Here is a 25,695-nt window from a genome sequence, read left to right on the forward strand (position 1 = left end):
CTAGTCCATGTTCATGTCCTTTTAGGAATCCTTCAAAGTAGGTCCGTGGGGTGTGGGGGGGGTGGGGGAGTGGGGGGGGTGGTCGGTAGTCTTCCTTTACTCTAGATCCTGACAATGCATAAATTGAGATACTGTCCATCTATGATCCTTCTCTCTCAGTGTGTCTCTGTCTCTCTGTCTGTCTGTCCCTCTGTCTCTCTCTGTCTCTGTCTCTGTCTCTCTGTCTCTGTCTCTCTCTCTCTCTCTGTCTCTCTCTCCCCCCTCTTGACCAGCCCATTTTCTTTCCCAACAGTAATTATCTCGTTCACTTCTACAGTACTTTAATTTTCAAAGAACTGTCATTTCTAATCTCACTTTGTTCTAACAACATCCCGAAAAGTAGGGACTATTCTCTCCACTTTATAGCTGGACAGTCTACCGAAGGATAAAAAGAGCCTTGTCCAAAACTACCTGGTGAGTGAACCTACGAGCAGATGGGAGATTGGCGCACCCTCAGTCCTGTCTCCTGTAGCGACTAGCTGAGGACACTGAGGCTATAGGTCCAGAACCACAGGCTCTCCTAGAATTGGGCTGGCTACAGGGTTTCCCCCAATCAGAATTTATTCCCTCTCCTCAGTCCCTCCCTCCCACCTCTGATGCCCTTCCCCACCCACAGTCTTCCTCTGGAAGAGAAAGAGCAGAAAACTTTTCCATAGTACCTAAACTCCCTAGACCACTTTCTTTATCACTTTCCCTTCCCCTCCGGCTCTCCTGCTCCCCATCTTCCCTGGTTTGGAGGGAGAGTCCAAAAGGGAGAAATGTCAAGCCCTGGGAGAAGAAACACCCTCATCGCAATGTTTAAACCTGTGTGTGTGTGTGTGTGTGTGTGTGTGTGTGTGTGTGTGTGTGTGTGTGTGTGTGTGTGTGTGTGTTTAACCATTTCTTGCTCCTGGGCTCTCTAGCTGCGCCCCCTGGTCCTAGGATTCTCCATCTGTTTCTTCCCCTTCTAGCAGCCTCCCTGGCTCCTCCTCTCACTGGGGGTCTGTCTGGCTGGCTGTCTCCTCTCCACCTCTGTGGCACTCTGTGCTCCCCTTCTGGGTCTCTCTGTGTCGATCTCGCTTCTCCTCTTCTTTACCCCTGGTGAGTCAGAAACAAAGGAGGGAGGGGGAAGCTGCACAGTAGGTCGGGCTCCGCGATTCGCCCTTTATTCTGAACTCACGACGTCAGCGGGGCCCGGGCGGGCAACTGTGGATGGAGCTGCCGGGAGCGGACTGGGTAGCCCAGAGAGAGCCAGGTCGGAGGAGAGCCCAGAGCCTGAGCAGGCGCGTGTTTGTGCGTGCGCCGGGATCGGGATGGGGGGTGTGCGGGGGGCGGGATGGAGGGAGCCGAGGGGGGGCAGGCATGCGTGTGTGTGAGAGTGTGAGTGCGAGGGAGGCTGGCCCTTAGTGTAACCGGAGCTACAAAGAAGGGAGACTGGGAGAGTCTAGAAGAGGGAGGAGGAGGAGGCGGCGGAGGAGGCGGCGCTGGGGGCATCTCCAACACCCTCCCCCTTGGAACGAGCCACATCAAACCGGCCTCCGCCACCGGGACCCCGGGCCGGCCCCCCCACCCCCTCCCCTCTGCCCGCGCCCACCCGGGATGATGAAGAAGAACAATTCCACCAAGAGGGTGAGTGTCTCTTGCCTCCTCTAATTCAGTTGACTTTCTCCTACCAGGACCCCCTCCATCTCCTTCCGGGGTTCCGGCCTGTTTTGTGGGGGGCAGGGACCATGAAAGCACAGAGTCGTGTCCCCTTCCACCACCACCCCCCACCGCGCCTGCTCCCCTTCCCCCCCCCCCTTCCTTTGCCATCCCAATCTGAAGATTTTACATTTCATTCAATCTATGGGATGCGGTTACCTCCCGCGGATCCCTGAGCCTGTCACCCGAGTGGCTCACAAGAACCTTCAGGGTTTGGGGGTGCTTTTTTGCTGGGGGAAGACTGGTCGAGATGGGTAGGACTTGCCTCAGGTTCTCTTCTTCCCCTATCTCTTCTCCACTGGGAAACCAGCAGTAGTTTGCATCGTGCTTTACGGTGGGGGGTGGGAGGGGGGAGACAATGAAAAATAGACTAAAATGCCATTAACCCCAGACGCTAAGAAAAGAGGAAAATGGGGTGGGGGCGGGGGTGGGGGGGAAGGACAGTGGGAGAGAGTCACCAGTCCCCACTTTCTTTTTCACACCCCCTCCCTCCCCAAGGCCTGGACTCCCAGCTTCTGCATCACCTCTACTGGGTTGTTTCAGTTGTTTATTTCTGGCTGAGGGAGGTCATGATGGGCAAGGGGACTAACTGGCAGGAGTGAGGACCCGCGGGAACCTCCCTGTCTCTCCAGCCCCATGGGTGATCGCGAAGGCGGGGAGGGAAGCTGCTAAATGGGGGGGGGGGGGGAGAGAAAGAAGAAATTAACACTTAATTTGCTTCCTTCTTTTCCCCACCCCCCACCCCCTGCTGCAGGGGCCCCAGGATGGAAACCATCAGTCCGTACTGCCTGAGAAGGTCGGCTGGGTGCGGAAATTCTGTGGGAAAGGGATTTTTAGGGAGATCTGGAAAAACCGCTACGTGGTGTTGAAGGGGGACCAGCTCTACATCTCTGACAAGGAGGTAGGATCCCTTCGCCTCCAACCACCCCAGCTCTCCTCTCCACATTCCCTCATTCTCTACATCAGCCTTTTGCATCCCCTCACTTCTACCTCCCCACCCCCACCCCACTCTTCTGAACCATATTTGTATTCCCACAGCAAGTTGAGGGAGCTGAGTATCCTCTGCCAGCCCTCGTCCTATAGAAAGGTTGCCCTTTGGGGAGAAATGCCCCGCGTTGAGTTTGAAGCCTAGTAGTTGGTGCTTTTTTTCTCTCCATACATTTTTATGCTAACAATGGGGATTTTTATCCCAAGATGGTTTTTAAACCCTCTGATAAACGGGGAGCCCTTCCCCCAATGTCCCCTCCTTCCTCCACCCCCAGTCCTGTCTGCAGCCTCCATCTGCAGACAGAATTGTTTCCTCTGCTGCTGCTAAAACATTCTACTCAGTCCGTCCCTCCGTCCCCCCCCCCCCAACCCCGAGCCCCTAGCCAACCTCCCTCCCTTTTCCTGTTTCTAGAGAGGCCATATACATTGATCATATCAACAGCTCAGCTGCACTGAATCATAACGGAGATAGAATAATAACACCCTGACTGGGAGACCGAGATAACTGCTGGGATATGTGAAAGTCCCTTCACCAGTGACCTGGGCTAGACTCCATTGGTCTGTCAGTGCCAGGGGATTCTGGGTGTTACTTACTACCAGTCAACTTAACACACATTTATGAAGTTCTTATTATGGAGCCATTAAGATCTTCTCTCTCCCCCATGTCCCAGGATAATAAAAGGAACAGAAAAAACTTCCATGTCAATTGGGCACCAGAGAAAGGGTTGCTTATCCTGCTCTTTGCCTCCCTGAAGGAGGAAATCACAGGGGGGGAAAGGCAGCCAACAGTCTTTGTCTTTTCCCCAGCTGGCTCCAGTTCTGTTGTTAAACTAGAAACTTCAACTCGTGTTGGGTTAGGACACACACGTCCTGGTCCTAGATCCCAGACATTGTACTCCCTCTTCCTCACCCCCTGCTTTCTGTGTGTTTCCTTGGAGGGAAGAAAAGGACTTGGTATTTCAAACCAGAAAACACAAAGCCAGAACTTGGGTTTCTAGAGCAATGAGAAATCTTAACTGCCTGCCCGGACACAAGTCACTTCGTCCCTATGTCTAGCTCTGTGTCACAGCTGGGAATGTCCTCCTGGACTTTCCAGTCCAGAGAGTGTGACTTCCTTGGCTTCTTCTCCTCCTTCTCTTTTCTCACTACCCAGTACCTCCTTGAATTCTCACTTCCCAGGGCCCCCTGGTTTAAGGAGCAGCTTTTTGTATTCTGGAGATTGAACTTGGGCAAATAAATCCTTTTATGGTATTCATGCACATTCTGGCCAAGACTAGAGACTAAAGGTCCAGGAGTAATCGAGGTTGTAGCAGAGCAGGAGACCTGGAAGCCTTTGACCCCCCCCCCCAAGCCTCACCCCCAATTCCTCTCCAAGAGTGAAATCTCAATTTGTCCAGATCAATGTAGGGGCTGGATACTGGAGAAAGTGTGGGTCCCCGGGGAGGAAGAAAGGAGAAGGAATCAAGCTGATTTGTTTTTAGGGACTCAGGACAGGAAAATATCCCTTTAGTGTAACATGCGTGTATACACACACACACACACACACACACACACACACATAATTTCTTCAGATTTTCTCCACAATTTTCTGGCTTTCCTGAACAAGTGTCCAAGTGTATGATCTGTTTTCCCTGAACTTCATAATGGCAGGAAACATCAGAGAACAGTCAGGGAGGACTTCCCACACGTCACATCATGAGGGGAAACACAACTATGGTGAGAGGGAGGAGAGAATAGGAAGGAACAAAAGAAAACAGGGCATCCCTTTCTTGTCTGTGTTTCAGTAAGGAGTAGTCATGGAGAGGGTCAGGGTGACTGACCTCTGACTGTAGGGGAAGAAGGTTGGAGCATGAAGGCAGAGGGAGGGATGGAATGGCCCCAGGCAGAGATGCTTTGTGTTCTATGAATCAGCAACCTCTGGTTAGTTATGAGGGAAAGTGTTTCAAATGAGAGATTCAGAATATAGCTATGTTCTACCATCAGAAAAGATTAGGGGGTCAGGTAGGTGGTTCAGTGGATTGAAAGCCAGACCTAGGTTCAAAATCTGACCTCAGACATCTCCTAGCTGGACCTGGGAGACCCTGGGTAAGTCACTTAACCCCCATTGTCCAGCCCTTATTACTCTTCTGCCTTGGAATTAATATTTATTATCAATTCTAAGAGAGAGGGTAAGGGCTTACAAAAAGAAAAGATTAAGGCATTAGCTGATTTGAGAAACAAAGAAGTTGATGTCTCACTCTTCTTTGGAGGCATTTTCTATGTAGAAATAAGCCCAAATTTTAAGAACCTTTAATAGAGCCCCAAAGTTCATCTCATCCATAGAGAAGGGTATGAAATTTGCCCCACATCCCTCACAGCCCTTCCCCAGCACTCTAGTGGGTGACTGTGACCCCATCTCAGGCCAAAGGAACCCTTTTCCTCAAAGTGCTTGAGCACTGCCTGAGAGGATTGAATATTGAAGACTTGGAATAATCAATGTAAGTTTCATGGGAAAGTTAAAGGGTATACATCCTAGAGAAGTTTTAAGCTTTAATGTAAAGTCATTCCATATTAATAGATTTTCATCTTAGCTTGAAATTTAAATAATTTAAAGCTGCATTAAGACTCCTGTGACATACTATTATATTTTAGCCCATTTACAAGTTGTTTCATGCAAGAGCAACAGAGGTAACTATAGAAAGTGCTTTGCAACCCTTAAAGTGCTATATAAATGCTAGTTCTGATGGCGATAATGATGATACAAGAGTATCTTTTTCTTTATCCCCACATGCCCTGGTGTACTCCCTGTTATTTGTCGCTTCTCTCCAACGATCATTTAGCTCTGGGGACCATAGAACAGTCAGGCCATGCCAGGAGGGAAGGGACCTTCTAATACCAAGAGAGAGATTCTTTAGGGGTGATCTAAATTCCCACTCAAAAGCAGCTTATCTGTCTGGTTGATAGGTTTTCCAATTCCTAGCACTAAGGTCTCATGAAAGATCTGAGGGTACTCAAGAGAAGTCTTGCTGACACTTCAGGAATAGAAATCTCCCTCAGTGAGATCTTAGAATAGTGAGGGTAAGGGGATCAGGACATGTCTTTTTTTTTTTTAAATAAACATCTCTGACTTTGTGGATCAGGGGATGTCGAGGCAAAAGAAGGAAAGAGGAGATTTTGAAAGGTCAAAAATTTTGTAAGTGTAGTTTAGAGATTTTTTTTTTAACTCTTATCTTCTATCTTAATAACAGTTCAAAGGCAGAAGAGGGACAAGGGCTAGGCAATGAGGGTTAAGTGATTTGCCCAGGGTCACTTAGCTAGGAAATGCCTAAGGTCATATTTGAACTCAGCTCTTCCCAACTCCAAGCTTATCACTCTATACTCTTTGCTACCTAGCTACCCTAGATATTTTTTGATGGGAAAAAACCCAACTATAATAAAATGAAGGAAGGAAACCAAGGTCCAGAACCTCCCCCCCCCCCCCGACCCTGACCCCTTGAAGTGTTTCTTCTTTTATTACTTCTGTCTCTTTCTTCCCCCATCCTACCCAACGGTCATCTCAATTTTCCCGTTTTCCTGTAGCCTCTTCCAAATTGTCCATTCTGACTACAGATGAACCCACTCCTTTCATCTCAAGGAGAAAAAAGAACAAACTGCCCAACCCCATTCTTGTGCCCTCTCCGAAAACACACCCCTCATCTTCCTCTGCACCATTTCTGGTCTCTGTTGGTATTCTCAACTCTGGGAAAAGACAGGAGAAGAGACATGACACATTATCCCATGTCCCTGCCCCATGTTTCTGGGAATTGTTCTTGATGTAGGAGCCCCTTGCTAAGGGCTGGCCGCATCTCCGCTAATGTGACTTCAGAGTTTTGGGTTCCTTCTCCCCCTCTTAAAAAAAGTTTAAGGAGATAAAGAAGAGAAGAGGTTTGGGAGACCCCAACCATGAAAGAAAATCAAAGTAGATGGATAAACTGGAACGTAGCTGGGGGTGAGAGGATGGACTTTGTTACTGTGCCCAATACTATAAAGCAGTTCTTGGTTCCAAAGAATAGGTAGACATTGCGGAGTGGAAGTGGTGATCAGTGTTTAGGGAATGGTAGAGATGGAACCAAGAGTCTTATTTGGAAGCAGGAAGAGGGGCAAAATCACCCCTGGAGCACTGTCTAAAATAGATGGGCCTCAGAATTCTGTATCTGAGGAGGTGCCTTTTGTTATCTCTTACTGGGGGACTCTGCTGTGCATAGGACTGTGTCCCAGGGGGGACTTGGGAAACATGCAGCTACATGTAGTTGTGTGTTTATCCATAACAAGGCTAGTACTATGAGACCCAGGGAGACCAGTCTGTGTTTCTTTCATCCTAGCTTCCAGAAATCATGGTCCTCTGACCTGATGAAACCCAAATGAGTCCAAAGACCCATTCTAGGACCCCCAAATACCAGAAGACAGTGAGGGGAGGATAGAAGAGGATCCTAAGAGAAAGTTTAAAAGATGAACTTGGGGAGAAAGATGAAGGGACTTTGCTTTGTTGTGATCAGAGAAGGCCAAGAGGATGAAGGTAGAATCTTAGAAGATTACAATAGGAAAGATGATGATTAGATTTAAGGAAGAATTTCTTAACTGTAAGAAACCTTCAGTTCTCCAAATGGGGAGGTACAAGGAGATCATGGAGTATTTTCTTTTAAAGAGTCTTGTGTCTTTTGAAGCATCACTCCGGCAGAGGCAGGAGGCAGGGGCAGCCCCAGCAAAGCTGGACTAGTCACCTCACCTCCAAGGAGCTCAGTTTGCTTGTCTGTAATATGGGGCTAACAGTGCTTGTAGGAGCCACCTTACTGTGTTGTTGTATAGGCTGTAACATGTTCTATTACTATTAGATGATTTTTCTAGACTCAAGGAGTCTAGGTTGAATGGACCCAGGACTATGAAGGGGGCCTGAGGGAGAAGAGGGGAAGGATTTGTAGTTTTTTACTGTACTGAGCAAGCTTTGCAGCACAGGTAGTGAGTCTCTGTTGCTATGGCAATCTAGCTCCTGAAATACAACAGGCAGATGAGACTTTTAAAAAAGGTATCATAAAGGTGGGAGCTGAGAAGGGGCCCCCACAGTGAGGGTCTTTGTAGTGGGAGGAGTACCCTAGCCTGAAGACGTTCCTGTCGTAGTACCTCTTTCTTTCTAAGATCATGGATGGGACTACTTCTGCTGACCTCTGTCCTAAATGAACACAAGATCTACTTCTAAGCCCACCAGCCACAGAAGACAGTGGGGACATTCTGGGAAAGCATAGGAGAGGGTCCTAAGAGAAAATTTAAAAATGAACCTGGGAGGGGGTGGCCAGATGGCTCAATGGATGGAGAGTCAACCCTAGAGAGGGGAGATCCTGGGTTTAAATCTGGCCTCAAACACTTCCCAGCTGTGTGACCCTAGGCAAGTCACTTAACCCCCACTGCCTAGCCCCTACCACTCTTCTGCCTTGGAACCAATATACAGTACTGATTCTAAGACAGAAGATAAGGATTTTTTTTTTAAATGAACCTGGGGGAGAAAGGTTAAGAGAATTTTATTTGGGAGCCTTGAGAGAGTCCAGAGGCTATGCTTGCCTTCTCCAGCTCATGGGATGATCATAGCCACTTAAATCATGTCCTCTAAAGGACTAAGGAGGGCAGAGGAAGAGTGGGATTGAGAAAATGTAAACTCTGTCATGGTGGGGGAAGCTAAGTGGCTCAGAGCATAGAAAACCAGGCCTGGAATTGGGAGGACCTGGGTTTTAATCTGGCCTCAGACCCTTCCTAGCTGTGTGACCCTGAGCAAGTCACTTAAGCCCTTCTGGTTTAGAGTTGTTACTAAGACAAAAAGGAAGAGTTTTTAAAAACTACCCTGGTGGAGAAGAATAGGGGAATAGGATTTGTTTTGTTTTTCTAAAAACCTTTACCTTCTGCCTTAGAATCAATACTAAGCATCATTTCCAAGACAAAGAGTGGGAAGGACTGGGCAATTGGGGTTAAGTGACTTACCCAGGGTCACACAGCTAGGACGTTTCTGAGGTCGAATTTGAACCCAGGACCTCCCTTCTCTAGGCCCATCTCTCTATACACTGAGCCCCTAGTTACCCCAGGAATAGGTTATGAACAAATCCTCCAGCTAGTAGTTATGTGAACCTTCCCAATACCTCCCCTCCCTCTTGTTTCTCTCAGAACCTCCTGACATGCAACCACTCCAGACTTTGATGGTTTTGGTTTTTTTCCTCTCCTTGGGCTGGTTTGAACCAATGAGTTAATGGGGGAAAAGGGCCAAATAATTCTTATCTCCCCCACACCAATTCACCCCGCCCCCCCGCCCCCCCCCTAGATAAAAGATGAGAAAAATGTCCAGGAAGTATTTGACCTGAGCGACTATGAGAAATGCGAGGAGCTTCGGAAATCCAAGAGCCGGAGCAAGAAGAATCACAGCAAGTTTACCCTGGCACACTCCAAACAGCCTGGGAACATGGTATGTCGTCCCTGCCGCCTCGGCCCCCCTGGACGCTTTGCTTACGCAGCGCTGTCGAGAAGATCTCTCTCTCCCACACACAGGCTCGCTGCTTCTCTCCTCGAGCCCTCTTACCTCCCAAGTCCAGAGTCCCCAGGCTCCCCCCATCTACTCTGACCTTTTCTTGGAAAGCATTCATCCCTCAACTTTCTCCTACACCCCCGATGTCCCGCTACCCATCCCGTTTTCTTAAATTTGCCCGGAGAAGAAAGCCCCTTTTACTTCTCTTGGGAGTGAATGCTTGCATTGTCCCTAAGAGGCGAGTTGTAGACTAAGCCTATTTCCTTTTGTCTGAGGGAACACACAGCAGCTACTCCCATTTCCTGGAAAATGTTCCTTCATACATGTAAAGATCTTTTAGTTCTTTATTTTGGAGTATTCTTATTATTTTTGCCTGTCCTTCACTGCCCCCCACCCACCAGCCTTCTCTTCTCCAGCCCCATAATCACCTGTGTCCCTCTCAGTATTCTCTCCTTCACATCCATACTTCATTTGAGTTTAGGGTCCAGGACAGCAGAGCCCAAGACTCTCTCCTGGACGAAATGTGTTTCCCATTATCGCCACCAAGACAGAGTGCCCAGGGGTGCACTTTTGTGGGGGGGTCATTGTGGCATCCCTAAAGAGGTGGCGTGGGTTTGTGGGGAGGGGGAAGAGAAGAGATGGCAACAGAAATAGAATCTGCCTCCTGGAAAAGGTGGGGCCAAGACAGAAGACATCTTGGTGTTTTCCCTCTGAGGTCTCCAAGGTACCCTCAGGGGTAGGGGCATTAACTGTAATACCCAGGTTATAACAAGAATCTTCAACCCCCCACCCCACCCCAACCAGGCACCCAACCTGATCTTCCTGGCAGTGAGTCCAGAGGAGAAGGAGTCTTGGATTAACGCTCTCAGTTCTGCCATCACCCGAGCCAAGAACCGAATCCTGGATGAGGTTGGTGAGGTTGGGATCAGAGTGGAGATGGGCAGGTCTAGCTAGCATCAAGAGGAAAGCCGAATTAACTAACTGGCCCCATCGACCTGCTCCCCTCCAACTCCCTCTCTCTCTCAAACTCATGCTTCCCTCCTTCTACCTCCTTCCCAGCTCTCTTGCCCAAGTCTTTATGCCCATTTCAGGATCTGAGGACCAGAGTTTAGGGACCAGAGTAGAGGTTCTTTCAAGCCTAGGACATCCTGAAATCCATGGGACTTATTGTGGGACAGGTCATGGGATCTGTTCCTCTGTGCAGGCATTTTCAGGGAAGTTGGGATAGAAGGAAGGAGGTTCTAGAGAACAAAAGTCTTCTCATCCTCAGGTCACCGTGGAAGAAGACAGCTACCTCGCCCATCCCACCCGTGACAGAGCAAAGATCCAGCACTCTCGACGTCCCCCAACCCGAGGACACCTAATGGCTGTGGTACGTAAGAACACAAGAATTTCCATGCTAAATGAGACCCCTCTTCCATCCAGGGAAAGATCTGATTTCATAAATGGCCTAAGGGACATCTTGTAAAATGGGTGTGATTGTCCAAGTCAGTGCCATCAGTCTCTAAAGGTTGTGTACATCTCCCAGAACATCTTAGTTTTCCTTAATATTTTATGGGTCATGGGGATAGCCAGGTGGTACAGTGGATAGAGAGCCAGACCTGGAGTCAAAAGGAAATGGGCTCAAATCTGACCTCAGCTGTATGACCCTGGGCAAGTCACTTGACCCCCATTGCCTAGCCCTTACCACTCTTCTGCCTTGGAGCCAATACACAATATTGACTCCAAGATGGAAGGTAAGGGTTTTTTAAAAAAATCTGACCTCAGATACTTCCTAGCTATGTAACCCTGTCACTTCATCCCATTTGCTTAGCCCTTGCCCTTCTGTCTTAGAATTGTTACTAGGACAGAATGTAAGGGTTAAAAAAAATACTTCATGGATCATTATCTCAACCCTTAATTCTATAAATATTTAAATACTTAGCACATACCACTTACCTGTGTTAGGATGTAGATATGCAAAAAGTTATACTCTCTACTGCAAAAAATAAATTATCATCTCTAATAATTATTATAGTTTAGGAGGTTTATTAAAGATCATTAGAAATCAAGGAGTAAAGAGGATACAAAATAAAAACCACGTGCCCATGGCTGGTGAGCCATTTTCAGTCATCCCCACTCACCACCATCACTGCTGACTGTTGCCCAAAAAAAGAGAACATGGGAGGAGTTACAGCCAGTTAAATACCAATAACATGATCCCGACAACTTGGAGACTCAGACGCAGGAGAGATTATAGGGAATTTGGGAAAATACTAAGAACATATGGGATATGAAGTGAAAGGTTCAAAATCTCCATGTATATACTACCATGTCCCTCAGAAGAACTTTGTCTAGTTGAAAGGCTAATCAGTCATCAAAAATTTATTAAACCCTTGCTAAGAGCTGGGAATGCAAAGACAAAAATACAAGTTCTAAAACTCAAGAAACACATTTTAACAGGGGAGAAAGAATGGTCACCTCCAAGTATAAACCCAATAAAAAAGTGGAAATTTGTGAGAGGAGGCATTAGCAGCAAGGGACGGGATGAGGATGAGGATCAGAAAAGGCTCCCTGTAAGAGGCAATGCTTGAGCTGAGCTTTGAAGGAAGCTAAGGATTGATTCTAAGAGACAGAATTTGGTCAAGAGGAAGTACATTCTAGACATGGAGGGCAGATGGTGTAGAGGATTGTGTGATTAATTTCTGTACCCTAGAACTCCAATTCCCAATATCCTATGTTCCTTCTCATGTTACATACTGATGTAGGGAGGATATAAATTTGGTGTAGCCCCAACTCTCACTCTCTTCCTGTGATCCCCTTTGGTGGAGGTGGTGAGAGGTGAGTGGCAAGAGAATCTACTCATGTGATCTTATATTTTGTTAGATAATTGCCTTTTTATTCTTTTACTTCAAGTGATTATTAATAAACTTTATAGAATATAATACTTGGAGTATTGGACATTAATTTTAAATCCTACAGGCTCAAAGGCGGTAGATGGTGGATAGAAGGCTATCTGTGAAGAATAGCAAGGCCAATTTGACTCAAGAGTATATGTTGGCCCAATTGTGTGACCCTGGGCAAATCACTTGCTCCCCATTGCCTAATCCTTACCACTCTTCTGCCTTGGAACCAATATACAGTATTGATTCCAAGATGGAAAGTAAGGGTTTATTTAAAAAAAAAAAAAAGAATATATTTTGGGGAATCATGTAGAGAAAGTCTAGAGGGGCAGTTTGGAGCCAGATTGGGAAGGATCTTGAAGGCCAGATAAGTTTATATATGATCGTAGCAGTCATAGGGAGCATTTATGGAGCAGGAGTGTGATATGGTCAGTCTGGTACTTTTGGAATATCCCTTTGGCAGCTCTGTAGGAAAAGGATTAGCGACAGAAGACCCTTGAGTCAAGGAGAAAGAAATTTGGAAGAGAAAAATATGAAAAGTATAAATAATACAAGAATTTTTTAATATTTTTAAAATATAAGAGATGTCAGAAGATAATACATGGAAAAATGTCAATTAGGTGACATATCTGGATTGTTGTGAGGCTCTATTAAGACAGCATGTATAAAGCACTATATAAATGTCATTTTCCATTAACGTGTTTGTGTAAGTTTGCTCATTTGAGATATGAATGTGGTTTATCCAAGTTTCAGAGGGATTTAGAATTCTGAGTATTGCTTTGTCTTGGAGTTTGCTTTTGAAGCTCCCGGGATGAGGCTGGGGAGCTCAGGAAAGCAGAGAGAATTGAAGAGTCAGTCATGTCATTGAAAGGGAGAGGAGAATGAGCATGTACAGAGTGCCTACTGTGTGCCAGGCATTGCCCTAAGCACTCTTTACCAATATGGCCTCATCTGATCCTCACAACAACCCTTGAGTGGGCGCCATTATTATTGTCCCTGCTTTACAGAAGGAAATGGAGAGAGACAGAAGTTAGGTGATCTGCTTAGGGTTCTCAGCTAACGGAGTCCGAGGCCAGATTTGGACTTCCTAGCTGCTTCCGACCCTGCTGCCTAAACCCCAGAGTCCGACAAGAACTTGTCCTGATCACACATCTAGGTTGGATTTGAACTCAGGTCTTCCTGACTCCAAGCCCAGCTCTCGATTCCGGAGACACCCAGTTGCCTCCTAGGCATGTTGAGACTCAGTGACTTGCCAGAGGTCACAGCTAGGAAGTATGGGAGGTTGGATTTGAACCCGAGTTTTTTTTTGTTCTATCCACTGAGCCGCAGCGGCACAAAATAGGCATGGGATAAATGCTTGTTTCTTAGAATTAGTTGGAGGAAGCACCAGTCAGGGAGGAGTGGAGTGCGCTCAGGGGTCGTTCCCAGTGTCTCTCCCCATAACCATGATTGTCATGCTTGGGACGCAGGCCTCCACCTCTACCTCGGATGGAATGCTGACCCTGGACCTGATCCAAGAAGAGGACCCTTCCCCCGAGGATCCCACCTCCTGCGCGGAGAGTTTCCGCGTTGACCTGGACAAATCTATGGCCCAGCTGGCAGAAGGCCGGCGACGAGCAGACTCAGACCGAATCCATCCCGCCTCGGACCAGGGCCATAGCTTTCCCCGGTCCTGGGAGAAGCCAGACAAGGGGGCCCCCTACACCCCCCAGGCCCCCAAGAAGCAGACGCCCTCCGAGAAAGGCCGGTGTGCCTCCTTGGAAGAAATCTTGTCCCAGCGGGACGCTGCCCCGGCCCATAGCCTGCTGCAGGCGCAGGATCCGTCCGCCCCAACCCCACCTCACCCCGCACAGCTGTCCCGGATCCAGGACCTGGTAGCGAGGAAACTGGAGAAGACTCAGGAGCTGCTGGCTGAGGTACAGGGGCTGGGGGATGGGAAGCGAAAGGCCAAGGACCCTCCGCGCTCTCCCCCCGACTCCGAGTCAGAACAGCTGCTGCTGGAAACAGAGCGACTGCTTGGGGAAGCATCGTCTAACTGGAGCCAGGCAAAGAAAGTACTGCAGGAGGTGAAGGAGCTGAGAGACCTGTACAGACAGATGGACCTTCAGACCCCAGACTCTCAGCTCAGACATTCTTCTCAGCACAGCCAGTTCCGGAAGAGCCTGATGTGAGGGGGCAGGGAAAAGGGGTCTGGGACACATTGAAGGGAGGGATGGACAGACAGACGCCGGGACACGGGACGTTTTGTTTTATTTTGTTTTTTTAATTTACCACAATCCAAAAAGGAAAAAAAAAACAACCTCGAGGCTCCTGCCGATGCGTGATCTTCCCTCGTTCAGTCCCCTTTTCCCTCTGGAGCCATCCACTGGCCCAGATTTGAGGGAGAGGGCATTCCCTACCGAATGGTAAAGACCTGAGATGTTGGAGGCTTTCAGAAGCTACTCAGCCGGCCCTAGAGAGGCTAGGAGGAGGGATAAGAATGGGGCTCCCTACCCCAACACAGAGGCTGCGCGTTTACGTTTCATAGCCTAGCTTGATGGGGGCGAGGGAAGTAATCCCTTTATCCCTTTGTCCGGGTTTGCCCTCTCAGGGTAAAATTTCAGCCAGAAAGTCCACACTCTGGGGAAGTGGGTTCCACTTCCATCTGTTCAACCCCTGGTGTCAGTGAAGGGAAGAGGGGCTGGGGCAGGGGAAGTGTCCCAACAATAATGGGACACAATCTTTCTCATCCAGCGCCTTGTTGATTTTTGAGCTTCCCCTCTCCTTTCTCTTTTATTTCTTTCTTCTTTATTTTGGTGTTTACTTCTCCCTCCACCCCAAAAGGAGTTTAAAGTCATAATGCTTATAGTAGAACTGTGAAGAGATGTTGGCTTTCTCTCTGCTTCTCAGGAAGATGAGAGGAACAAGAGACAGCTGTCCCGGAGGGAGAACTGATCTAAGAATGAAACTTGATTGTGGAGCACGATGGGTAGGAGAAAGGGGGAACACCACACACATGTTCATGTTCCTCTTTTAGACAAGTCAGAACTTTCTACCCTGCCTGCCCCAACCCCCAAGACTGCTGGTCCCTATCTCAGAAAGGGATTCACTACCAAGGAAGGAGTTGAGCACATATACCCTTGACTCCAGCCTCTTTGGTCCAACAAGTGCCAGGCTTCTTTGCTTTTTTGTTTATGAAAAATCCTATACAAGTTAAACTTCAAAGCCTATGCTTCTTGTCCTCTGCCATTTGCAGCAATGACAGAAGGAAAAAGACAAGAAATGTCAATGATTTCAAGAAAGAGAGAGATGAAGACAGTTTAATGCTGAGAGAGAGAGAGAGAGAGAGAGAGAGAGAGAGAGAGAGAGAGAGAGAGAGAGAGAGAGAGAGATTGGAAGGAAGGAAGGAAGAAAGGAAGGAAGGAAGGAAAAGAAAGGACACTGCATTATTAACTTCTTGGTCCTAATCTCCAGGGTGCCTTTCAACCCTTTACATAGCCCCTCATTGATATTTGAGCTCCCTCTCTCCTTTCTCTGTTATTTCTTATAGAGTTTATAGAGTTTAAAGACAAGAGTTTAAAAGACTTAGAATAGCAAAGGGGACAGGAATGTTTATGTGCAGTAAAATGGAACTATGAGTAGATATGACCAATAAGACAAAGCAAACATCAACATTCCCCCCTTCACTCCCCAAATGATCTGGAGATGAAGTGGAAGGAATAAAAAGAAGGTGGTACTTGGAGGAACACAACCCTTTACCACCTCACTAACCCAAGGCTGGCTCCTAAGATCATTCCATTTCTCCCCTTGATGACACCCCAAAATCTAGTCAGGAGGAGAGTCCTTCCACCTCCACCTCTGCAGTCTTTCAGCTCTCTATTTCTTCATAGTCTGGAAATTCCCTTGAGCAAAAACCTTGAGCAAGCACCTTCTCTAAAGAGCATTTAACCCACTTTGATGGGGAACAGAGGATGCTGCTTTGGGCTTAAATTTCAAGACTGGCTTCTCCATAGCCCAGGCTAGTGATCTTCTGGGTTTTGGGAAGTTGGTGTCATTTAGGCATTTCAATCATATCTGACTCTTTGTGACTCCAAATTTGGGGTTTCCTTGGCAGAGATTCTGAAATGGTTGCCATTTCCTTCTCCAACTCATTTGACAGATGAGGGAACTAGCAAACAGGAGTAAGTGACTTGCCCAGGGTTACACAGCTAGTGAGTGGCTAAGGTCAAATTTGAACTCAGGGAGTGGAGTCTTCCAGGTCTTCCAGCCACTACACCAACTAGCTGCCTTCTGTTAACAGAAGAGAGAAATACAATTGTGGGTACTCTTACCTCTAAAGGCATAAGACCTCCAAAGCCCCCTGACCCAGCCAATAGAAGTCAATCTTTTTATGGCCACCCACAGTCTGAATTAAACCTACCCTTTCTTTCTATTTCTAAATCTTCCCATCTTATTTTATTTTCATTTTATTTTACCAGCATTTCCCCCTTTTTTCTTCCTAGTCACTCCCACGTAACCAGAGGAGAGACAAAGAGCAAGAATGACATGTATTCCTAAAACATGCCACTTAATCTTGGTTCCTGGGGGACTGGAGAGATGGGGGAGACACTAGGGAAAAGGGGAGCCAAAGAGAAAGGGGGAGAAAAGAAAAAGTTGGCTCCCTAGTGAGAATGAGGGGAGCACTTGGGATTGTGCTCTAAGGTGTACCCTAAAGACCATGGGGCCTTTCCATCTGACTTGCAACTAGATCCATCTATTTATGTTTCTTCCCTTAGAACTGAGATTCTTGGGAGCACAACCTATTTTAATTTTCAGTCCGTATCCCCAGTAATTGGCACAATACTTTGCACATCATAAGCACTTCCTAAATGCTTAAAAAAAAAAGTCTTGCAAGTATTGGTTCCAAAGCAGAAGAATGGTAAGGAATAGACTTTTGGGGTTAAGTGACTTGCCCAGGGTCACATAAGTGTCTGAGACCACATTTGAACTCAGGACTTCTTGTCTCCAGTCCTGTCTCTCTATCCTCTCAGCCACCTATCTGTACCCCCTTAATGCTTTTTTATTCATGCATTGATTACACACCCAAGACCAGCAGTCTTCAGTCCCCTAGCAAAATGCTGAAACTGGACAATTCATCTTTTTTTAATCCATGCTCTTATTATCTTATTAGACCTGTTAACTCAGCTGGTTACCATATGGTGCTAATGAGGTCAAGTTCACGAACTCAATCCTGGCTTAACCTAGATTGTTTCACTGTTTCAAGACTAGAATGTCTAATCTTTGTTGCAGTTATGATTGTGTGGACTGGTTAAAGACAAGTGTGTCATCCCTGCTAGAAAAGAAGTTCAAAGCTTAGACTGTGCCGATAGTGAGTCAGTGTTTCATTGTCCTTTATAGACATGTTTTTGAGTCAACAGCAGTTTAGTCAGTTCTACTTACTAACTGGATGAAGGATCCTTTATTCTGCTATCTCTTTCCCCCTACTCTATAGTGGGACTCAGTCATTTCCTTTGCCACCACCCCTAAAGTATGTCATCCCTTTCACCCCCTCTGCCATTATTCTTTGTCTTTTGTGGATCAGTGGATTATGTAGGACCCAAATCAGCCACCACTGGTGGGAGAAAGAAGAAAGGAGCAAGTAAGTGAGGGAAACTGGAGAGATGCTTAGAGCATGAGCTCACTGCTAAATGGGGAGACAGGAGATCTGAGGTACAGTCCTCTCAATTAGTTGTCATCCTGGGAAAGTCTCTTAACCTTCTGCCTCTGTTTCTTCATCTGTTCAAAGAAAATGGGTGGGGAGGGGTGGGTCTAAAATGTTGAGTCTATGAGCTATCAGTCATTTTGCAGAAAATGATTAACCACCACCCCCACTCCCATTCCCATCTTACTTGCCAATGACAAATTTACTATCTTATCTTTGCACAAAAATAATCTGGGAGACAGAGAATAACTTTCAGAGTCCTCTGGATCGGGGAAAGTGAGCAGTCTAAGATGAGGAATTAGCAGCTAATATTTAGGGGAAGCATTAGAAAGAGGAGGATCACTCCCTTGCTTCACATTCAGTCACTGCCAGCATCTGCGTCTCCTTGCGCCTTCCAAGCCTATAATGAATGTAGGCTACAGAATGAGGGTCTAGAGGGTGTTTGGGGTCAGCCTTATTAAAAAGAATAGCAGAGCCATTGTCTCCTGAAGTGGAAGAACTTATGTTCTTCCTGGGTTTTTTCTATGTTCTCTAAGGTATCAGAGATCTCTGAATTGTCCCCACTACCACCCCCTACCTCTACCCCATCCCCATCATTCCCCCTGCCCTGCAAGGCTTTCTCCTTTCTCCGGATTCAAACAAAAGCCGGGAGCCGGCGGCAGCCCAAGGAGCTAGAAATAAATGAGCAGTAGCCCTCACTCCTTTCCCTCTTCTGCACCCCCAAAACCAACGTGGGGGGAGTCCTCTCATTCAAACCTTAGAAGGAACCCGAAACTGCCTAGTTCTGCAAGCCACAGACTCCGCGGCTCTCAGTCCCTGGTGAGGGGGACGTCTTTACCTCCGTCCCTTGGCTTTGCTCCTTTGCTGTTCTCTTCCTACCTCCCGGCTCCCAACTATGGCAGCCAATCCCCAGCCTGCTCTAGAGTAGCACCATATATGGAGAAGTTGGAAAGAAACCCAAATGAATGCGGGAACACACACACACACACACACACAAAACTGTGTCTGTCACTGTGACCATATTCTTGTGTCCATGTGGGTCTGTGAGTCTCACCACATCCTTTCCTCAGTTCAGCCACCTCCCTGTCTCCCCCCATGGGGAACCCAGTTGTTGCCCACTGCCCTCCGCCGACACCCCCAGCATCGACACTCCAACTGCTCTGACCTAGATTCCCCTGCACTAATTACAGGCCTAACTATATCCACCCATCACCCAACTTAGCGCAGCTGAGACCCTGGAGGTCAATTAGAGCAGCTCACAGCTCTGCTGCTCTCAGGAAATGAGGGGGAGCCAGAGACACCCACCCTCCGCCCCCTGCCCTCTGGAAATCAGCAGTTTCTTTGAAGGTTGGGTCTTTGAGATGGGGGGCTGGGAGGCAAGGTGAACTAGAATGGGGAGGACCCTGGAGGGAATTGGATGCTCAAGATGCACAGACGGGATGCTGCTGACCAGGTGTGCCTGGTACCCACTACCCAAACTCAGTGATTCCAGCTCCTCCCCAGGCAGCTTCGGAGGGATCTGGGTTGGGACTTCTTATCCGTCTACTCCCAACAGAAGTGGAGGAAAATGAAGAGCAACCGCCCCCCTCCTGCCTGTTGAGGGTGGTCTTTGGGCATCGCTTCCCACAGGCACTTCCATTTCTTTCTTCCTCCCCCCTTCACCAGAGCATCTTCCTTGAAGGAAGAGAAAAAACAGGAAGGTCACCCATGGAGTCAACCCTACCCAGAAGTCCCGGGACTTTTCAGGAACCACAAAAAGCCCGTCTCTTTCTTGCCTCCGCTTCTGGGCAACACGATAACATAACAATAATAGTTCACATTTATTATAGCGCTTTATGGTTGGCCCCACGCTACATACAGTCTCTGGTTTGATCCTCACAAGCAACCCAATGAGGTCCTTATTGTTATTATCTTTATTTTATGGATGAGGAAACAGGCTGACAAAGATGAAATGACTTGACCAGAGTCACACAGCTAGTAAGCATCTGAGGGAGCATCAGACTGAGCTCTGGCTGGCTCTATGGCCACCTGGTTACCTTGCACACCTTGCTAGGTGAGCAGACACGAAACTGGACCAGCACATGCAAAGAATCCCTAACAGAGTCTGCTTCTCTGAGGAATGGAGGGAACCAAAGCGTACTAAAGCAGAGTGGGTCGAAAGGTCTGTCTACCCCTAGATGTATCCCAACCCAGATAGTGCTGGACTTGGAGTCGGGAAGATCTGAGTTAGAATTTGGCCCTCTGTGTGACCTTGGCAAAGTCACTTAATCTTTATTTATCTCCATTTCCTCATCAGTAAAATGAAGATAATAATAGCAACCACCTCACATGATTGTTGTAAAGATCAGTAAGGGGGGTAGCCCAGTGCTTGGTCCATAGGGAGTGTGATGCAAATGTGAGCTGTTAGCTACTATGATCTGGCTAAAGAATAAGAATGGTTTGAGAGAGTATTGGTCCAGGAGTCACAGAGACTCATCTCCCTGAGTTTGAATCTGGCCTCAGACATTGCCTAGCTATGTGACCTTGGGCAAGTCCCTTAACCTTAGGTCAGTTTCCTCATTTGTAAAATGAATTGGAGAAGGAAACGGCACGCCACTCCAGTATCTCTGCCAAGAACCCCCCAAATGGAGTCACAAAGAGTTAACCACCACTGAACAACAGAAGAGTTAGAGGAGATGAATCGTGTACCTGCTTACATATGGACAAGAATTTTGTATACAAGGACTATGAAATCTGAGAAGGTAACACAATAGAAAGTCGTCTCAAGCTCTATCTTTCTGTATGTACCTATCTTTTTGTTTCTCTCTTCCTAGATGCCCCTCAGATGCCAGAAAAGAGAATAACAGATTAGAAATGGTGCCATACCAGCACTTTGCACTTTGTCAGGGAGAGCTAGGAAAGGAGACTCCAAAGAGAGTTTGGTGCTTTGCTTAGTAATTGAAAAGGAGATTTAAAACTGCCAACAGAAGAGGACTCTGGGTTCTTCTGTCCTCTAGGTTCCCTCCAGTCTATAAACTTCTACCTTGGATTCAACTTCTGACATTTGAAAACACGGGGAAAGTGCTTTGGGGAAATAGTAATTTTGACAGCAGAATGAACCTTCCTGACCATAAAATGGGGGAGAAAAAGGGATGAGTATCTCTTTTTGGAAGACATTAGCATGGAAAGTCCTCCTGGGTCTCAGCACGAGAGAGTGATACAGTGGGGAAAGGGGGAATCCTTTCTTCCACAAAATTCTATCCATTGGGAGAAACATGCTTTCTTCCCTCGAGGAGCTCCTGGTCTATCTAATTGGCTCCCAACAAGAGCTCACCGGCAAAAGGGAATCTGTCCTTGTGAATGTGGGACCTTAATACATAAAGAGAATGGAGGAGTTGGCTCTGTAGGCTTATTCTTTCCAAGTACTTTGGGCCAAGAAATTTAAAATTCACCTGGCCGCAGACAGAAATCTCAGGTGCTCATTATGAAGGTCAGTGAACTAGACAAGAGGCCTAAAGGATAAGAGAGATTCCTGGGTCCTCCCATTTCCCTAATTTTCTTTGTTCCACTAACCCAGGGGTCCCCAAACTATGGCCCAAGGGCCACATGTGGCCCCCTGAGGCCATTTTTCTGCACTTCCAGAAGGGGCACCTCTTTCATTGGCGGTCAGTGAGAAGAGCACAGGATGACCATAGTTCCCATTGAAATAGTGGTCAGTTTGTTGATTTAAATTTACTTGTTCTTTATTTTAAATATTGTATTTGTTCCCATTTTTTTTACTTTAAAATAAGATATGTGCAATGTGCATAGAGATTTGTTCATAGTTGGTTTTTTTATAGTCCGGCCCTCCAACAATCTGAGAGACAGTGAACTGACCTCCTGTGTAAAAAGTTTGGTGACCCCTGCACTAACCCATCCTCTCCCTCCCCCCTCTCCTATGCCCTGATTGGAGCAATGACCATTCTACCTAGAACTGCATGATGAGCAAGAACCAGTCCCTAACCAGCTATTCAGACCTGATCTGGTTAATCAGGGAGGTAGGGAAAGAAGTGTGGAAAAAGAAGGTCCTTAGAGACATGAGAATCAACTCTACGTGGCCCTAGCTGAGTTGGCTACCTGTATGCAAACTATGAAGGTCAAAGTAATGGCCAGTCCAGACCAACCTCACCGATGAAGTTCATTCCAAGTCTGCTGCATGCTGGACCACTGCTTAAAGTTATTCATTCGAGAAAGCCAAGGAGTGCATTGGAACAGGACCAAAAAAGCATCCCTGAGAGTATGAAATTCAGAGAAATAAGGGGAAGCTTGTGTGAACTGAAACCCTATTTCCCAGAGTGAAATGAGCAGAACCAATCAATCAATAGGCATTTATGGCGTGCCAGAGCTGAGCCCTGAACACAAAGACAAAAGTGAAACAGTGCCTGTCCTCAGGGAGCTTATATTCTAATGGAGGAGATGCATACACATATATACAGAATATATTCATCAACCAACCCAGATCTAGTCACCTGTCTAGCTCCAGAGATTTCCCAGAGAACTCTACTTCAGCCTGAGTGTCTAGACCACTTACCTCCTGCCATCCATCTTCACCCAAGGAGCCCTGCTTTGCCCTTGAAGTAGCCACTTAGTTCCTTTCTACATCTCCCTTCCCAGGGAGCCCTACTTTGGCCCTGGATTCAGGCCACCCAACTTCTGCCCTCTGTTTTCACCCCAGGGCCTCCCCAAAGAGCTCTACTCCAGCTCCATTCTAGGACTCCCTCCAGAGACTTCCCAGGGAGCCAGGCCTTCATCCACCTGAACTCAGGTCATTCCCCCAGGGCCTCCTTGTTCCAGCAAATTATCCTGGTCTTCAGAGGTCCCTTCTAAACTGAACACTCCGTTGAACTTCCAGCTCCTGCCTACTGTGAGATGAGCCTACTAGCTCTCTTTGAACACAGCATCACAACATCCTATAAGGATGACCTTCAAAGGGGGATCTAGAATAATCACCTGCCTCTCTCAACAAACATCTCTCTAGCCCCTGATAGTTTTCCTTATTCTTAGATACTTGGATTCATTCCTCTTTGATTAGTACACTCCCAGCCCTTTATTATCTCCCCATCCAAATAATCCTGTATACCCAGCTACAGAAGCACAAATCCCATTTACCTATCCCCAGGTGCCCATTCTTTCCTATAACCGTACCCCTCCAAATGTCCCATTCCAGATCTACCCATCCTTCTACTATACTCTCTGGAATGTGTGCTCAAAAGTTATAAATTTGCTTTTGTCTTAAATCATTTCCATTCTCACTTCTTCCATTTTCTGGTGTTTACTGAGACAAGGCTTCCCCCATTGCATAGCTTCCCTGATCACCCTTTCCAGGACCTGCTGTGCTTCCACTTGTTCCTCAAATGGTCATGGAAGAGGAGTAGGAATATTCCTTGCTTTCCACTGCCAAGTTCAGACTCTCCTCTACCATCATCACTTGGGAAGCCCTCCTTCCTTAAGGATCACACCATACAAATTTAATACTTACTCCAGATCCTGGAGATTATCTAATGCCCCCAGGACACTCTCCTTCTTTCCTCGATGAGTTCAGAAACTGACTTACACATTTTTTTCTCTTCCCCATCTCTTCCCCTCAAATTAAAAGACTTCATCCTAAATATCCCTCTAGGACTTAAGAGAAAGAACACTATCCACATCCAGAGAAAGAACTGTGGGAGTAGAAACACAGAAGGAAAACAACTGCTTGACCACATGGGTCAATGGGGATATAATTGGGGATGTAGACTCTAAATGATCCTAGTGTAAATATCAATAATATAGAAATTGGTCTTGATCAATGACACATGTAAAACCCAGTGGAATTGCTCGTTGGGGAGGGAGGAGAGGAGGGAAAGAATATGAATCGTGTAACCATGGGAAAATAGTCTAAATTAATTAAATTAAAAAATGTAAGACTAAAAAAATAAAATAAATATCCCTCAAATCCCATAGTCCCCTTTCTTCAATCTACTCAGTTCCTATGATCCATTCAATACCTCAGCTACACAGAGAAATGGTCATACCTTTAATCTTGCCATCACCTATAAATGTTCTACTTCCATGTTCATGAACTCTGACATGCATTTATCTGGTCATAACTTCCTATGATTCCATCTTTTCTTATGCCTTACCACCCCTAATCCTGTTCTTCCTCATAATCTTCAAAGACTTCACCCCAGTTTTTCCCCAGGCCATCATCCCCACATTTACTACATTCTCCTTCCTTCCTGATCTTGATGCCTCAGGGAACCAATTCAACTCTAGCCTATGTTTCAGCCACTTGCCACCTTGCTTTATCACTGATCATGCTTTGCCAAACCCCAACTTTGAATTATGTGCACAATTTGCACCCCCATTTGTGTACTGTTGAATGGGGCTAGAGAAAGACTCTTGCTGACTGTAACCAGTAAAGATTTATGCTTTATCATCTTAACTGAGGCAGCTAGGTGGCACCATGGATAAAGTGCTGAGAATGGAGTTGGGAAGACATCTTCCTGAGTTCAAATCTTGCCTCGGGCATTTAATAAACCTGTGACCCCAGGCAATTCACTCAACCTTTTTTGCCTCAGTTTCCTCATTTGTAAAAATGAGTGGAGAAGGAAATGGTAAACCACTCCAATATATCTGCCAAGAAAACCCCAAATGGAGTCACAAAGAGTCAGCCACTGAAGTGGCTGAACAATAATAGCAACAATCTTAATTGGGTCATCACTTCAGAGAGGCAATCCTTTCACATACCCCTAAAATATCTATTTTCCCACTCAACACAATGGTTATTTCAAAAGTTCTCTTCACTCTTCAAACTTTGCATACATCCCTACCTCAGTCGTCTTCTTTTAGGAATTTAACTCATACTTCACTGAAAAAACTGAGCCCATTTGCCTAAACCTCCCACTTTTCCCCTTCCTCTTCCATCTAACATAGCTCAAATCTTCTGTCATTATCTTCTCTTTCATCCCCGACTTTCAATAAGAGGCCCTTCTCCTTTCATTGGCAAACCATCTACATGCCTCCTTGATGTCATCCCTTCCCATCTTCTCTAACAGATTGCCCTCTCTATTACCTCCATTCTCTCTAATCTTTAGTCTCTTTTTGTCAATTGGTCCCTTCCTTCCTGCCTACAAGCATGTCTATGTCTTCCTATCCTTAAAAAAAAAAAACGATTACTTGATCACACCATCCTTGCTAGCTATTATCCTAAATCTCTCTTCCTCTTTGAAGCTCTAAACTCCTTAAGGAACTATCTACAATAAGCCATCCACTTCCTTCTCACTAAACCTCTGAAATCTCACTTCCGACATCAGCGTGTGACTGGAACTGCCCTTTCCAAAGTCATCAGTGATCTCTTCATAGCTGAATCTAATGGCCTTTGAGCCTTCTTGACCTCTCTGCAGCCTTGAACATTATTGATCAACATCTTCTGAATACTCTTCTTTCTCTAGGTTTTGTGACTGCCTTTTTTCGTTTGTTTGTTTCTTCCTATGTGTTTGATCTCTCTTCAATGTCCTTTGCTTGTTCTTCATCCAGGTCATGTCTATTGACAGTGAATGTCCTCCAAGGCTCTGTCCTGGACCCTCTTCTGCAGTTTCCCAATACCCACCAGCTGTTAGTGCCTTTCCCTCTGAGATTACCTACAGTTTTTCTGTAAATCTCATTTTGTACCTCGTTATTTACACATTAGCTCTCCTATTAGAATGTGAGCTCCTTGTGGGCAGGGATCATTTTTACCAATTTCCTTGTATTCTCAGGGATTAGCACAGTGCTTGACACATAGTACATATTTAATAAATGCTTCTTAATTAACTGACTTCTTGTGCCTTCTTTGAAAAGGTAAGGATCATGGTCATCTCACCACATCTGATGGTTTCAGTCCTCGATATACATAAGATGATTTCTAG

General features: G+C 46.5%; 1 protein-coding gene across 2 annotated transcripts; it reads left to right on the forward strand.

Annotated features, from left to right (window-relative positions):
* The first annotated feature begins 658 nt into the window (after window positions 1–658).
* PLEKHO1 (pleckstrin homology domain containing O1) lies at window positions 659–25,570 on the forward strand. 2 transcript variants are annotated; one of them, XM_056819328.1, is made up of 6 exons: window positions 659–1,647; window positions 2,474–2,620; window positions 9,026–9,166; window positions 10,031–10,135; window positions 10,497–10,598; window positions 13,578–21,534. In XM_056819328.1, exons 1-6 carry the CDS (start codon window positions 1,618–1,620, stop codon window positions 14,277–14,279), a joined length of 1,227 nt encoding a protein of 408 aa, XP_056675306.1. In that variant the 5' UTR covers window positions 659–1,617; the 3' UTR covers window positions 14,280–21,534. The 2 variants fall into 2 exon arrangements, with proteins under 2 accessions (XP_056675306.1, XP_056675307.1); XM_056819329.1 differs by lacking the exon at window positions 10,031–10,135 and having other exon boundaries at window positions 913–1,647; window positions 13,578–25,570.
* The last annotated feature ends 125 nt before the right edge of the window (window positions 25,571–25,695 follow it).

The sequence above is a fragment of the Monodelphis domestica genome, chromosome 2, assembly GCF_027887165.1.
Source record: "Monodelphis domestica isolate mMonDom1 chromosome 2, mMonDom1.pri, whole genome shotgun sequence".
Lineage (NCBI taxonomy): Eukaryota > Metazoa > Chordata > Mammalia > Didelphimorphia > Didelphidae > Monodelphis > Monodelphis domestica.